Here is a 16,628-nt window from a genome sequence, read left to right as displayed (position 1 = left end):
TCACTTGATTTCCCTATCCATGCTAATCAATGGATGAATCTGCAGTGCTGACTATTGTATTCTGACAGCTGGCATCTGCGGCTGTCAGAATACGTGAACATTGTCTGCATCTCATTGGATACAAGTGCTGCTCGTCTGAGAATTTTTACGTCCAGGTTTTTTTTTTTTTAATCGTCTTGTTGAGCCAGGTGGGGCTGACTGGGCCAACTATGGAAACTTCGACCTGTGTATGGCCAGAATTTGATGACCTGCACTGAAAACTCATTTAGCAGGTATTTTCCTGTATGCAGGTGACATCTTCAGAGTAACATTCCTGAAAGCCAATTCCACATATTGCAATGACTTAGAACCACTGCAGGGATTGAAATATGTGTTAAAGTGGACCTGACTTCATTGCAGGCATGTCACAATATACAGTATAAATCTCTACCTTTTGTCATTAAAAAATTAGAACATACACAAACTTAACCTAATCCTTGCTACCAAGTCCACTTACAAAACTTATCCTCTGAAAGTGGGTATGTATAGGTTTCACCCAATTTTACCCTTGAATAAACTTGTATTTGAGCTATGCAATCACAATGTGGCTCTTCTACTAGGGCTCAGTAATACAGATGGCCGAGAGGCAGTAAAAGCAATAACCTGCTGCGACTGCGATACTTTGCAGCAAAAACTAAACAGCGTTTCACATTCAGCAGGCGATACCGTCACCTGGCTCCACCCATACAAGTGAATGGGGCTGTGCCACAACCTCCCTGCAACTGCGTGCAATGCAGCGTGGTGGGTCGGTATTTTCAGGGTATAACAAGCAGTGGGAAGCTGAAAATAAGACAAAAGTGTTAACAAGAACTCCAGCTGTCTATCAATCCCAGAGACGTTATATGTGTAAGTCAGAGCCTTAGGATGGACACAGAGGAAAACAGGGAACTTCATTCTCCACATCTCTGTCACACTAAGGCCCTTTCAGAGGTCTGTGGCCATCCTTCAATGGGGTTCATTGTTCCTGCTGACCTGTGAGGTCCTGAACAAGCTGATAGACACGGAACATGTGACAGCTATGGAGTTCCATGCCTCTCACTATCTCTCTGTAATGTTACTCTGGAAAAATTGAGTACTGGAAGAAGTCAAGGGGCACAGATCTTCTGCGGGGCTGAAAGGACACAGTTTGAGACGCATGACTCATATCATGACAAGCAGCCTTTTTACATTAACTAATACAAAAAAGCAAGACAAAAAAAGCCCAGAGAAAGAAATGTAATGCCATGTCATTATTATGTTTACAGTCTATATCCTAAAAAAAAAAAAAAAAAAAAAACAGGGTGTGCCACAGTTCATAAATTAGATATAGCAAATAAAATTTACCCTGAGCCTGTAGGAATCCAAAAGTTTAGAGTTGTGACCAGAAGAAAAAGAACAGATGTTACGGCGACAATTGTCTAAGATGGAAATTCCGCTCACTTTGGTGAAATTAATCCTCGTTTCCTATAGTACCTCCAGGACATCAGGGAGGTCCCAGCAGGGCACAGATAGAGAAAAAAAATTCTCATAAAAATTTTAACTCTTCCCCATACTATCCAAAATAAACAAGCCCAAACAATAGAAGCCCAATTTGAGGGCATTGCTAACATTGAGCTCACTTGCCCCACCTTATCATGTTGCGAGGGAGCAAGATGATTCCCACCCAGTTCCCTTGTTCCACCCACTCTGTATTTTCTTTGGTTGCTAGGACGCAGATAGCAAGGCCAAACAGCATCATTGGTTGCTAGGAAGCAGGTGGCTGAGCTGCCAGCAGCTTGGAAACTTACGATGCAACCAACAGTGTCCTAGTGACCAATGAAAAGACAGAGGAGGTGGAAAAGGAGAACAGACACACCCCTCTCCAAGCATACCTAGTGATGGCATCTGTTTTAGGGAAGTGATTGGTTCCAGAAACAAGCATTGCCAAACACAGCTAAACATATGTCTTTATACTTAATGATTGCTCAGACAGCGGTCGAGAGAGGGGGGTGTGCTGTCAGCCAAGCTCACAAATAACACAACCTAGAAAGATTGTACAAAGTTCTAAATGCACCTTGATGCCTGCGGGACAGGAGCAACGAATAAAATGTTTGGTAAGAATTTCTTTTTAAAGCTGAATTCAATATACAGATGATATGCATACAGTAATTAATGACTTATTTGCATGCCAAATTATTTGTAATTCACACAGTACAGTCCTGTCTATCAGGGCAGGAGTAATTTTTTCACTACTACAGTTAATACTGTCAAATCTCCTTTCCATTTCCGGCCTGTGACTGAAGAGTTAAGGAGAAGCAGCACTGTAATAAGCTCAACTCTCAGTCACTCTGCTCTCTCTTATCAGCCTGTTTCTTGCAGGCACAAGAACTGTGTTGCTTCTCCCTCTCCTAGTCTAAGCTCTGTTGTTTAGATAGTGAATACAGCAATGCATTATTTGTGTCTATTAAATTTGCCAAGAGTTCAGCTTTAAAAGCAGATGATTTCTACGGTTTTCAGCCTGTTAGGCCTCATTCACACCTGTGTATAGGGTTGGCTATGATTTCCAATAGGGGACTCTAAGTGGTGTTTCCCTATGAATAGCTGTGGGCGGGAGGCCACATTCAAAGCATTGAGAGGCTGAATGCAAGAGATTGTATTTATTTACATGCGAACGCCTGCAGGAAACCCTGCTGAGTCTCCCCAGTAGATTGTAGTCTGCCACTAGTGGCGGCCCGCTCATTAGGGGTGCAAGAGCGCCACCCCCAATCCATGTCCCTAATCTTCATGCAGGGCGCCGGACGCATGGATTTTAATATATTTTTTTTTTTTTGTAAACACATGAATATTCGCTAATGTCTTCCTGAGACCTGAAGACAGGGAGTTTTAAGTACTCAGCAAGGACTACCTACCTGGAGGACAGCTGGAGCATGTATGTCCCCCTTTACCCAGGCATGTTAAAACAATGTATAGTTTGCTGTTGGTTCTAAATTCTGTACTTTATTATACGCTCAGCAGAGTGCCTGGGGGGGGGGGGTAGTGCGAATGAGGAGGCCAAGTTTGTTTGCAACCCCCCCCCACAAAAAAGAATATTGAGCACCAGCTACCACTGTCTGCCACATACACAGGTAAGAATGAGGCCTTATACAATACCGTAATCTCCAACCAAATAGGCGAGATATACTTAGAATCAATTCATATGGATAGGTGCACCACAAGGCTCAGTCTTTACATAAGCTCTACTTTTGGTCTCTAAACTCCAAAGACTAGATGTGGTGTACCCACCCCTGACACAGAAAAGTTTGTTGCTCTCTGCAGATCGGCAAGACGGAACCTGCAGTGATGGCAGAGCATATTTGTTTTGGCATCTACCCCAATTCACAGATCAAATGGAGATGAAAAATGTGAAATTAGTTTATTTAGTGCAGCCATTACACAAGTCCTCCATGTTTACATTGAAAATTGCATGTATCTGTCCATGACCAGCTTACATTCAACACCGTAAAGAATGTGTGCAATGTGTTAGGATTGGGCATTAAAGAGAGCTGAGCAGTGTGACAGTAATATAAAGGTCTAAAGTGGACAAATAAGAAAGTACTGTGTTGGTGACAACCCATAAAGACATACAGGTGTCATGGGTCTTGCAGCATGCCCAGTACAAACAGGAATTCATTCCTCAAGGCCCATTTATTTATCCAAACAGTAATGAAGAATAGGATAAAAGGCTAACGACATTGTTAAGACCATGTTACACCTCATATTTAGGGTGTAACATATAACATGGTGCCCCCACCACCACCATGACAACATGCAGGACCCTTCTCCCCTGCAGCAGCTGTCAGATTTAAAATCAGTGCTAGCCATGTGTGACACAGCTGTGTCATAAACTACAAGTCCCATCTTCCACCACAGCAGATGGACTTGTAGTTCTCAATGGAACACAAATGTGATGATTACAATGCTCATAGTCCATGTCCAGTTCTGTTGGGTCTTAGAACTGGAGAAAGTCTGCAGGAGCCTGACATTGCACCCACAATCCATAAATCGTGGCTGCAATGCTTTGCAGGCTCATTTGCCACAAAAAATAAGTGCACATTTTTTTTCTGCAAATACAAGTGCATTTACTATTGTTTTGCAAAAAATGGGCTTAGCCATTTAGGCTGCGAATACAATGATAGATTTTTTTCATTCAGTCTCCTTCCAACAGATTCCTTAATCCACACTGTACAGTGCACATGGACAAATCTGCCTGCTGGGCTACTGTATTCTGACTCCTCTCTGTCTTCCATTGTGGCTTGGACTGGCATTACATGGCGCCGGTGACCCGGCGCTTGTGCGGCCCTCAGAGCTGCTTAGCGGCATGCCATTGCTGGGACCTCTAGTTCAATCATAGCCCGGATAACCATAGCATCGGGACAGTCCAGTGGACAGGCCGGGAGAGGAAGCACACGTATTATTCAGATTACCCAGGCTGATTACCAGTTTACCATTGTAAGTGCAACTTTTGTAATTTTTATTCCTTTTCATTAAACAGCTCAACACTAGGGTGGCTGTGCACTCTCCTTTCTTTGTTTTTTCTACAGATTCCAGTCCACCACCCAGTGGATATAAAGGGGGCTGCAACATCTAAAACATTTATCGATTTTCGTTGACACTGGCTAATTCCGCATTTATTTAGGATTTTGTGGGAACTACGCAAACTGGCTATTGTATGTTTTACTGTATTCTGACAGCCACCAGCAGCTGCGATTTTTTTGGATGGGAGATAGTATGAATAGCCACCCACAAAACGAATTTCGTCCAGAAATTTGCACAGTGTACTGCTAGCTCAACTGAATGTGTATTTAGTTCAGGCACCTCCATCTAGTTGTAGAGTGGTTTATCTAGGCATAAATGCCCATTTTAAACTATTTCCTAGTGTATAAAGTTCCTTTTTTTGTGCCCAAATAATGATCTATCCAGGATTCAAAGAGATGTATATACAGTTCAGTTATACAGGTCAGGTTTCTGAAAAAGTAATTGTGTCCTGCAGTAATAGGAAAATAATACAAATCAACCACCACCTATAATCCTGATCATGAATCCACTGAAATGCTGCAGAACTACAAGTCCTATATGAACATCAGGAGAATATGGAATGCTGGGATCGAGAATGCTGGAGACTTGCAGGCTACAAAGTGGTTTATAAAAAAACAACTGTTCATGAAAAATGTATTATTAGAAAGGTTAATTCAGTAACATTGCAACAGACATGACAAGAAAACAGATAATGATTTTGTGTCATCTAGGAACATTTATCTGTAAACATTCCAAGAAGATTCAGCAGCTGTCTGAAGGTGATACCAGCCTAGAGCAGAGGCAGAACATTCTAGATCGTACTTCATAACAAGGACTGGTGGTGTTGTCCATGTCCTTTCTACAGGACAATAGGGGGCGTTCTGACTGACAGAGGTCTCATTATTGTACACAGATTGTCATTGCATATGTCCCATCTACCTATTGGACAATCCAGTGAGAAGACCACGATGGGTTCTGGCAGTGCAGCAATGCTGTCAAGGATATGGTAAATCCTCTGCCCTCTGCAGTTATCCATTAATGCATTTATGGATCAGTGAAGTGAAAAGGAACAAAAATACTAACCGATACTGCCAACAGAGCCAATCTTTCCAGAAAACATATGATTTAAGAATTCACTGATGATTACCAATGAGCTTCTCGTATAAGGCCAATTGATGATTATCTTAATTTGCCTGAATATAAAAATGTAGATTTGCCATACAATGAAGACGCACCACTGCATGGATTGCTGAATTGCATGATTCTCTGAAGGTCAGACATGAATATTGAAAATATTCTAGTAAATCAAATGTGGATAAAGCACAAATTCTGATAGAATCATCGTTGCTGAAATTCTTTATGAAGTCCCAGGAACAAACATCTACTAGATGTGTCAAGAAAGACCTGCATATTGGAAGAAACATGTAAGGAGGAACTCCACTGAAAAAAGTTATTTTTTACAGCAGAAAATGCTGCAGTCTAGCTGTAAAATTCAATACTTGCTACTATCAGTGTCCTTCATTGCTATTTTATTTTGACAAGTTCTCCAAATCTGCAGCTATGTCAGTGGAATCTTAACCTCACATTAACCTTAAAGTCACAATACTCAACTTCTCCTGAACTCTGTGTACTTCATCACGTGTGCACCTTACCAACCTCTCCCCTCCACTCCAATTCTCTTATTTATTTTTCTTTCCAACACCTAGTACAGGCACTCCTCACTGTCAGATTTGAAATCTCAGCTGATGTGCAGGGACTGATGGGAATTTAAAGAAGAATTGTATGTCATCACGTAGTTTAAAATAAGTTGGTTTTTGTGGTGATAAATATAAGCCCTTCCATCAGCATAAATAACTTTACTGTACTATCATTTTCTAATCAATGATAGAAAGATTGTAAGCTTCTGATACAAGACACTCATGTTTATCAGTTATAAGTCAGTCAATTGTTAGGTATAGCCATATAACATTGTGCATGACAGGTACACTTCAGTGCCAACCCAATTTCCATGAACTCATGTTGGCGTTGTGCCATGCTTATGTAAATTTAGAGCTGGATATGCAGAGAGCAAAACCCACGGACGGAACATTCCAGGGGCATAACGAAGCTGCTTGCACTGCTGAGTTCTATTACTATGAGCGACACAATACCGACCCCGCAAGTGTGTCTGTTTTCTGTCTGGAGGTCGATTGCTAGAAAAGAGTATGTAAGTCACCCATCCCCCTTCTCCAGCTTCCCACCGCCAAACCAAATCATATTAGGCGAACTTGAGCTTCCTTTGACATTTTTATCCACTGAGTCATTACTGTGCAAAAAAAAAAAAGTTATAAAACCCAATGGGATCCCCAGGGACAAAACAACTTGGATAAACTGACATTGGCTGTTTTTTGTTGTAAGGGGGATCAGCCTACAAAGTTTACAGTTTCTCTGTGAGTTGGTTAATGCTCCCTATAGAGGTGAGTTTTGTAAATCATGTTGCTCCTTGTCCCCCCCATGGCAGGAAGCCAAAACTGGGTTTCTGGTTGCCATTCTCATACAACAAATCAAGAGAGATCAGGGGCTTTTCATATGCTTTCCATGTGGTATTATTTCTGTGGTAGGAAGGACAGTCCCAGATAACCCAGCAAATCCGGAAAATACTGCAGAGCTAAATACAGAATATTCCCTTAATTCACCTTCATATAATCCACTGTAGTTTTATTCAACATTTTCATAGTTCGATTTGGGCAGCATTGCAGCTTTAGTTAGAGGATTCTGTGCTATGCAACCTCCCTCTCCTATAGATATAAAAAAACTTGCGCTATAGAATTATGAATACTATGCTAATACTCCTGTTGCTGCTGTTCAAAATCCATAATCCAATAAACCAAAGCACTTAACAGTGACTATCAAAATTCATCAACTACAAATAAAAATTGCATTACTTCCACGTTATGTAAAAAATGTATATATAAAAGTCCATGCAATTTTTTTTATAATGTCCCAAAACCGTTCATCCCACAATTGATATTCTTCTTTTTAAAGTGCTCCGTGCTCAAAATATACAAAAGCGCTCCAACAAATCTCATGCTGTGAAGTGCTTCACATAACCCTCTTGTGCCCTTACTCACCAGAGTAAATGGACCCCTAGCTGGTGGGCACGAGGGTCTAACACACTTAATACTGGTGACAGGGGTGCGTCTAATGCAGGGATATGCAATTAGCAGACCTCCAGCTGTCCCATGAGGCATAGCAAGACTCTGACAGCCACAAGCATGACACCCAGAGGCAGAGGCATGATGGGACTTGTAGTTTTACAACAGCTGGAGGTCCGCTAATTGCATATCCCTAGTCTAATGGATCTTCTCTTTCTTCCTAGGTGGCCGGTAAAGTATCTAACTTTCAGCACTGACATCACTCATAATCAATGGTGTCCCATCCATTAGGGGTGCAGGGGCATCACCCCCCCCATCCATGCGTCTGGCCCCCTAATCTACATGCGCTACGCCGGACGCATGGATTCCAATGGGTTTTTTTTTTAAGCGCGTGATTAGAGCCAGGGGCTCTAATAGGCTTCAAAAAAAGGGTGGGCTTGGTGCGGAGCCCACATCCAGTTGTGTGACAATAGCGAATGAATATCCTGAGACCCGTTTCCCCGAAAGAAGTAGCGATCTTATTGGCCTAGGAGGAGGAGGGAGGAGACGCACGGCCACCGTGATGCCGAGACGCAGGGGAAGCCCAACCGACCCGATGGAGGAGATGGAGGGGGGAAGCCGTTGCCGGCGGGCACCCTCCAACATGTCAGTCTGGGGGGCAGCACAGGGTAAGCGAACCGGCGACTGGGGGGGGGGGTGATGGTGCATGGTGCAGACTGGAGCGACAAGGGGGTTCAGGTCCATCTGCTGACCGATGGAGCGCCACTGTTTATAATTCAACAGGATCAAAATAGAGGGAGAGAGCTCTTATAGTGTAGTATGTTCCGTTTATTCCATAAAAAGTATAAAAATAAACTTGCAATGCCCAGAATAGTAAACCGCCTAATAGTAAGGTACAGGTATGCTGTCAGTGAAGCTCGGACTTCTTCCTGGTTCGCTGCGGCTCAGCGTGTGTTCCACTGCTACCGGATGTGAAGTCACTAAGACTGTTTCGCCCCACATTATCAAAGACGCAAACGCATCAATAGAATTTCTGGTCTCTTAGTGACATCATGTCCGATAGCAATGGAATGCACGCAGAGCCGTGGCGAACCAGGAGGAAGTCCGAGCTTCATTGACGGCGTACCTGTATCTTACTATTAGGCAGCTTACTATTCTGAGTATTGGAAGTGTATTTTTATACTTTTTATGGAATAAACAGAACATACTACACTATAAGAGCTCTCTTCCTCTATTTTATCCTGATAAATTATGAGTGATGTCAGTACTGACAGCTAGATACTATACTTCACCGGCCACCTAGAAAGAGAGACAAGATCCATTCAACACTCCCCTTTACTAATATTAAGCGTGTAAGGCCCTCATGCCCACCAATTGGGGGTTCATTTGCTCTGGTGAGTAAGGTCACAAGAGGGTTATGTGGAGCACTTCACAGCATGAAATTTGTTGGAGCACTTTTGCTTATTTTGAGCACGAAGCACTTTAAAAAGAAGAATATCAATTGTGGAATAAACGGTTTTGGGACATTATAAAAATATTGCACGGACCTTTATATATTAATTTTTTACATCACATGGAAGTAATGGAACCTCTCTATCCTGTTCCAATGTGTGTGGGTGGGGCTGCAGTGAGCTCAGGAGAGAAGGTGGTGCACTTAAAATTAACTGCAATTTCCAAGTAATAAGCAGATAGAGAGCAGGCTGCTGCTGGCTTATGGAGGGGGAAGTGGGCAGCAATTGGTACAGTTTTTGTCTCCTGATACTGTAACATCAACCAGGGCCCACAGACATGGGTTAGGTACCAACTGATGGTGTACGTTTAGCCTGGGCACTGACACTTATAATGAAGGCATAGTGTTTTGCCTAACTGGTGGATTGCTGCACATCCAGGCACTCTTTGACTTGAGTAGAGGTAAATTCTGCAACTATCACCAAAATTATTGTAATTTTTACAGTGTTATGTGGGGTACACACAAGAAGTTTTTCTTTGTTTAACCCAGTTGGCTGATAAAAAAAAAAAAAAAATGTACAGATCGCCATACTAACACAAGCGATGTTAATAGGTCAATCTCCCCCCCGCTGTACTATTGTGTTTTGACAGGTGAACTTCACCCGCCAGAACACACTGATCAGTGCTGGCAGCCATTAGCTGTCAGTGCTGGTGGGATGCTGGTTTTCCAGCATGCCCATTGGACGGAAGCCGGTCTTACAACTGGCTTCTGTAGAACAGACAGCTGTACACATGGGGCAAAAGTTGTCCGGTTCCTGCAGAACCGTCCATTTTCAGCCATGTGTACCCAGCCTTAGTGTGAACCTAATAAATGGGAACCTTGTGATCAATACTGGATGAGGGATCAGAGAACACCAGCTAGGGCAGTAGCCCATCAGCTTGTAAATACAGTGCAGTGCAGGGAGTTGCTTTCACCCAGTATGTGTTTGGTGGGCGACAAGCTATACATTATAAACTGTAAATTCTGAGGCCATAGTCCTGGACTTCTGCTGGTTTGGTGCCAGGAACAGGCAATAAAAGCCGCTCAGTTTTCCAGCATGTGAAACCTCCACTGACTGATGCCAAGAACGTCTCTTGTGGACCTAACTAGTGCCACAAACAATCGCTACATTATTTACACTAATGGAAAAAAAGGCAGTTACATGTTAAATGTCCCTTTTTATATGGCTTGAATCTATAGAGCCAGTATGTGCTAAAAGGACTCTGTCCCAGTTAACCTCCATTCACGAGACCATGGCCTTTAAAGTACAACTAAAGGTATCACAGTCTAAACCAATACCAAACTTCATTTACTATGTGATGCAAAGCTTCCATAAAGTAAACTAAAAAAAAAATCTTCTTTTACCTTCCCAGAGTGAGCCAAATCCTCTTTCATTTGTGTCTTATAGGCTGCTCCTCCCAGACATTACAGCTCACAGTGGAAGGGCTTTTTGCAGCAGAGGCGGTGCTGTCAATCCAGAAAGCAGTGGGAGAACTAAGTGTAGATGGATGCTGCCTGACAGGTTGCAGGCTTGTGAATCAGCAGATACAATGCTAATAGCCAAGCCCCCTGCAACAACTTTTTTCATCCCACGGTAAGTGCAACCTGGCACATCCTTCAACATAGTGGTAATAGGCTTCAAAAAAGGGTGGGGGCGGGCTCGGGGCGCAGAGCACCGCGCCCACCCAGTTGTGTGACAATAGCGAATGAATATTCGCACATTAATTCCCCTCCCAGCCAATCACGAAGCGGGTCCTGAGACCGTTTCCTGATTGGCCGAAAGGAGAAGCGATCCTATTGGCCTAGGACAAGGAGGGAGGGAGGAGACACGCGGCTGCCGTGATGCCGAGAAGATGCAGGAGAAATGTCTCTAGACCTGTTTTAAAGCGCACTGACATCCGTTGACATACATTTTGACGTCTGTTGACATACATACAATGCAACATTATGGTGTGATTAGGACACATTGGAAATTCTTGTTTTTCAGATGTCCTTTCCTTGATCTGAGTTTTACAGCTGAGCTAAAACGCACCGATGTAAATTGGCCCTTATTCATTTTAGACTTGTGCCTTTGCTTTATAATTTTACACAGTTACAACCAACAACCTTTCAAGACTGAAATATCAGTGTTGTGTACAGTTTCCCTTTAATACATCTGAATGCAGCAAAGAAAAGATACTTTTTTTAAATCCTTTGTCATCACAGACTGAATAAAACATCTCCCTGGGAGTAAGGAAATGAAGGTGTACACTAATGGCAGTGTCCGGTACAGTGCTGCAGTCAGGAATTGTTGTTAGCAGAACCCTGGGGAAACGTCCGGATTAAAGACTGGGAATGCAAGTCTTCTTAATCATCAGCTGAGGTGGTGAGTCAGAATTCCACCTGGGGATATCTGCGGCGGTCTCTGGGTTTTCCACTGAGTTTTGGCACACTGCCCAGGCTGTCAGAGATCATCTCAAGGCTGAAGAGACAACTTCCATGCGTTGCTGCCTCTGAAAACCAAGCGCGAGTTGTTTCAAAACCAGTCATGCTCATTTCAACCACAGACGGCTTTAGGAAATGGTGTCCATTCCAAGACCAGATGTGTGTTTATGTATGAGAAATACAATGCAATGATTGGGACATCCAGAGAGCAACAGTGTGATGAGAATAGACACTTCTGAGCAATGGTGGACCCGATTTTCTTATGCTGAAACTGTCACTTTTAGTGCCTTTCATTGTGCCAGAAACTGGATACGCTTAGTCAATATCCTCACATACTGTGCCCACTCCTTGTATGAAATTATGCTGAATGCAGCACAGCTCATGCAAGAGGCATAGGGAGGTTTGCAAAGGAGAGAGTACGGTAGAAGCTGTTTGCATTCAGACTGTGTCTCTCTAATTCAAACTTTAGACAGCGCCTTCTATACAAAAAAGTCAGAGAGTGGAGAACTCACTGCACAGTTGAGTGTGCACATTTCAACTTGAGCTATTGAGTCCTGCAAACAAGGAGCGTGTAATAGGAGTTGCTGAAGCACACAAGAGTTGCAAAAACACCCAAAACTCCCAGGTGGACAGGTGTAGAGTTGGCAATTATGGCAGAAAGATGTCACTGTCGGAGTATCGAAGACTTATAAAAAGTGTGATGACTATATAAATACATCTATTAAAGCTTTACATTCAAAAAAAAATAGACACACTGGGAGACATTCATAAAAACAGGAGTTCACAGAATCTGGAACTATTGGGAGTTATTAGGTGCATGGCAACCAATCAGCTTGTTCAGATAGGCTTTGAAAATTAAAGGCAGAAGCTGACTGGTTGCCATGCACAGCTGTTCCAGATTCTGGCTGCTCCAGTTTTGATGAAGTCCACTTTAAAGCCCCCTTTATGTTCTACATGATCCAAAAGGCCCACTGACAGCCATGTATTATATACAAAGCAATTTCCAAACATTAAATTTAATGTGTTCTCTTTTTTTGGGGTACAAGACAAAACCGCTCCATGTTCCTGTGCAATTTAGTGCAATGCCATTTTCAGCCCATTCATTTGAATAGGCTGAAACCGCACTGGATCACACCAAATGTAGTGCATGCACTACTCTAAAAACTCACTGTGACCAAGGATGGTTTGAGGTTGATGATGTACCCAAGATAGCCAAGGCAGATCATTAGGGTATGGCACCAATACCACTGACCCATTCATATTATACATCATAATTGATCACACCTTTTTCTTTTCTGTATATTTATACCTCTGTGTTTTATATTGCAGCTCATTTTACAATTGTTCCACTTCAGCCTATTACTATAGGCTTGTCATAATGCACATCAAAGATGCAGCAAGCAGAATTTTTAAAACTACTAAAAAGCAGAAATAAAACCTGTGCCGCTTTCTAAGCCAATAGGCCATCACTTGTACATCTGTGTGACCAGCTGTCACATGCTTTAGTAAAGTCAAAATATGCAACATACAGTATCTCACAAAAGTGAATACACCCCCTCACATTTTTGTAAATATTTTATTATATCTATATGTGACAACACTGAAGAAATGACACTTTGCTACAATGTAAAGTAGTGAGTGTATAGCTTGTATAACAGTGTAAATTTGCGGTCTCCTCAAAATAACTCAACACACAGCCATTAATGTCTAAACCGCTGGCAACAAAAGTAAGTACACCCCTAAGTGAAAATGTCCAAATTGGGCCCAAAGTGTCAATATGTTGTGTGGCCACCATTATTTTTCAGCACTGCCTTGTCTTGTCCATGGTGTTCAACAGAGCTTCACAGGTTGCCACTGGAGTCCGCTTCCACTCCTCCATGACGACATGATGAAGCTGGTGTATGTTAGAGACCTTGCACTCCTCCACCTTCCGTTTGAGGATGCCCCACAGATGCTCAATAGGGTTTAGGCCTGGAAACATGCTTGGCCAGTCCATCACCTTTACCCACAGTATATGTTGGAATACTGCCCTACGGCCCAGTCCCTGAAGGGAGGGGATCATGCTCTGCTTCAGTATGTCACAGTACATGTTGGCATTCACGGTTCCCTCAATGAACTGTAGCTCCCCAGTGCCAGCAGCACTCGTGCAGCCCCAGACCATGACACTCCCACCACCATGCTTGACTGTGGGCAAGACACACTTGTCTTTGTACTCCTCACCTGGTTACCGCCACACACACTTGACACCATCTGAACCAAATAAGTTTATCTTGGTCTCATCAGACTACAAGACATGGTTCCAGTAATCCATGTTCTTAGTCTGCTTGTCTTCAGCAAACTGTTTGTGGGCTTTCTTGTGCATCATCTTTAGCAGAGGCTTCCTTTTGGGACGACAGCCATGCAGACCAAGTTGATGCAGCGTGCGGCATATGGTCTGAACACTGACAGGCTGATCCCCCACCCCTTCAACCTCTGCAGTAATGCTAGCAGAACTCATATGTCTATTTCACAAAGACAACCTCTGGATATGATGCTGAGCACGTGCACTCAACTTCATTGGTTGACCATGGCGAGGCCTGTTATGAGTGGAACCTGTCCTGTTAAACCGCTGTATGGACTTGGCCACCATGCTGCAGCTCCGTTTTAGGGTCTTGGCAATCTTCTTATAGCCTAAGCCATATTTATGTAGAGCAATCATTTTTATTTTATTTTTTTCAGATCCTCTTTGCTATGAGGTGCCATGTTGAACTTCCAGAGACCAGTTTGAGAGCGTGAGAGCGGTAACACCAAATTTAACACACCTGCTCCCGATTCACACCTAAGACCTTGTAACACCAATGAGTCACATGACACTGGGGAGGGAACATGGCTAATTGGGCCCAATTTGGACATTTTCACTTAGGGGTGTACTCACTTTTATTGCCAGCGGTTTAGACATTAATGGCTGTGTGTTGAGTTATTTTGAGGGGACAGCAAATTTACACCGTTATACAAGATGTACACTCACTACTTTACATTGTAGCAAAGTGTCATTTCTTCAGTGTTGTCACATGAAAAGATATAATAAAATATTTACAAAAATGTGAGGGGTGTACTCACTTTTGTGAGATACTGTAGATGGTCACTTGTCTGTTTGGGAATTTGATCACTCCCTTATAATAAAAGAAACTTCTCCTGTCTGATGAAATCACCAATTCCTACAGCAGACTGAAGAAAGGGAAAAGCCTCTCTGTCAATTCTGCACATTTATCTTGTAAAAGAAAATGCATTCACATTTATCCACTGCAGGCTCAGCTCCATATTACCTGGAAAATAAGGCACATTTTGGCTGCATGTGAGAGGAAATCCCATTTTCCCTCCAACAGGACATGTCCAAGTCATTCACAGAGCCAAAATCAGCTTGTTCTAAAGGAACATAAACAGACTGGAAAATCCATCAGGCGGACTGGCTGCTTCTCACCTCAAAGACGTCTTCGTCTAGAATCCTGGTGCCGAACACAACAATGCCATTGGTGTCCACAATTGAGTGCTCGCTGCGCTCCAGGTGTTTCTGTGCTCGCTTCTTACAGTCCACAAAGAGTGTCACCTGCTTCTTGTGGACACTGATTCCTATGCGATGCCACCTGCGGGGAACGGAGCAGGGTTAGAGACATTGGCAGATACAGCTGGCCCAGAAAAATACAGAAAAGCTTACAGCTCACAAACCTACAAAACCTGTCTGGAAGTGATGGTTCACAGGGTCAGCCCATCAAAAATGACATATTAGTTATAGGTGGAGGGAGCATAGTGACCTGGGTCAGACCCTGCCATCTTATTTGTCTCAAATACTCTAACAGTACGATCTCATGCCGCAATTCCTGGCTCTGTTCCTGGCCACCTGGGAGATTTAAGTATCCCGACTTACCTTGTTTCCATTTGGCAGATCTTCCTTTTACAATCTCCTTAATATAAAATATGAAATATAAACTAACTAAACTGAATCAAACAGGGATCATAGGACTGCTGTCAATGGGCACTGCAGGTGTACAGACCCAGGAACTCAGCACAGTAATGTCTTGCTGGTCCAATTGGAGAGAATTCATTGCTGAGTTCCAAAGTCAAAAATATTTTTTCAGTTACTAATATCTTTATTGTATATAGTCCGTATTTTTGTGTATGTGTAATCTGTAATATATATATCTTAGTGGCGGTGCTCCAGGCAGATAAAGAAGTATACAATAAAGTATAGTAGGCACACACAGAACTTTCAAAGGAGGATAAGGAGAGTGTTGGTATTGTTTTATTGGACCTAAAACAACCGCACTGCTATCCCTATCCTGCTATGGAAGTCCCATGAGTGCCTATAATACTTTACTATTTACAAATAAAACCAATCCACTAAAACAATTGCCAATTCTCCACAGATGGATTACCCCCAAAATACCCTGCCACCTCTTCCAGTTTTGGCCCAACTAACTATCCCCCCCCCCCAGTACCCAGACAACCCTCCACTTCTCCAATAATTTACTGGCAAACTACCGAGATACCTCTCCAGTTCTGGTCCAATTATTCACCCCTAATGTACCCAGATACTGCTCCAGGCTAGATGTCCTGCTGTCTTCTATACTAGTAGTAGAGATTTTTTTGTCTGTATATATTACTTCGTGGCACCTTTGCAGAAACTCCTTTATTATTTTTCATTTTTACTCAGTTTAAAGCCCAGCTTCGGGAAAATTTAAAATTCTCCTGTGTGTGTGATAATTTACCATATCGATAATTTATGATTGTTGCACATACAATTATCTACTAATTGTATGAGACGAGTCTTTGTTGAATTTGTCAACCAACATAAACTTCAAATATTTACAATATGCAGTAACAATATAACTTTTCAGAAAAGCTCCACCTATTATCATTAAAAACTGGCTGCTGAGCTCCATACAAGTGACTTCATTTAGCCTGGGATTATGTCATTAGTTTGCTGCAGAGAGAAGGCTGCATTTCCTTAGTCTCCCCAGTAGGATGCTGCAGCAGAGTCTGATCTGTGGCAT

General features: G+C 42.7%; 1 protein-coding gene across 2 annotated transcripts in view; it reads right to left on the bottom strand.

Moving 5' to 3' along the window:
* COL5A1 (collagen type V alpha 1 chain) overlaps positions 1 to 16,628 on the bottom strand; it is a 280,359-nt gene that overhangs the window by 184,699 nt on the left and 79,032 nt on the right. For both annotated transcript variants that reach the window (XM_073599596.1, XM_073599597.1), the window contains exon 4: positions 15,059 to 15,221. In XM_073599596.1, coding sequence (XP_073455697.1) covers positions 15,059 to 15,221 — 163 coding nt within the window. The remainder of the gene's footprint in view (positions 1 to 15,058; positions 15,222 to 16,628) is intronic.

Source organism: Aquarana catesbeiana, linkage group LG09 (genome assembly GCF_042186555.1).
Source record: "Aquarana catesbeiana isolate 2022-GZ linkage group LG09, ASM4218655v1, whole genome shotgun sequence".
Classification (NCBI taxonomy): Eukaryota; Metazoa; Chordata; class Amphibia; order Anura; family Ranidae; genus Aquarana; species Aquarana catesbeiana.
Note: the sequence above shows the minus strand (reverse complement) of the source record. Positions and strands in the feature narration are given on the sequence as shown.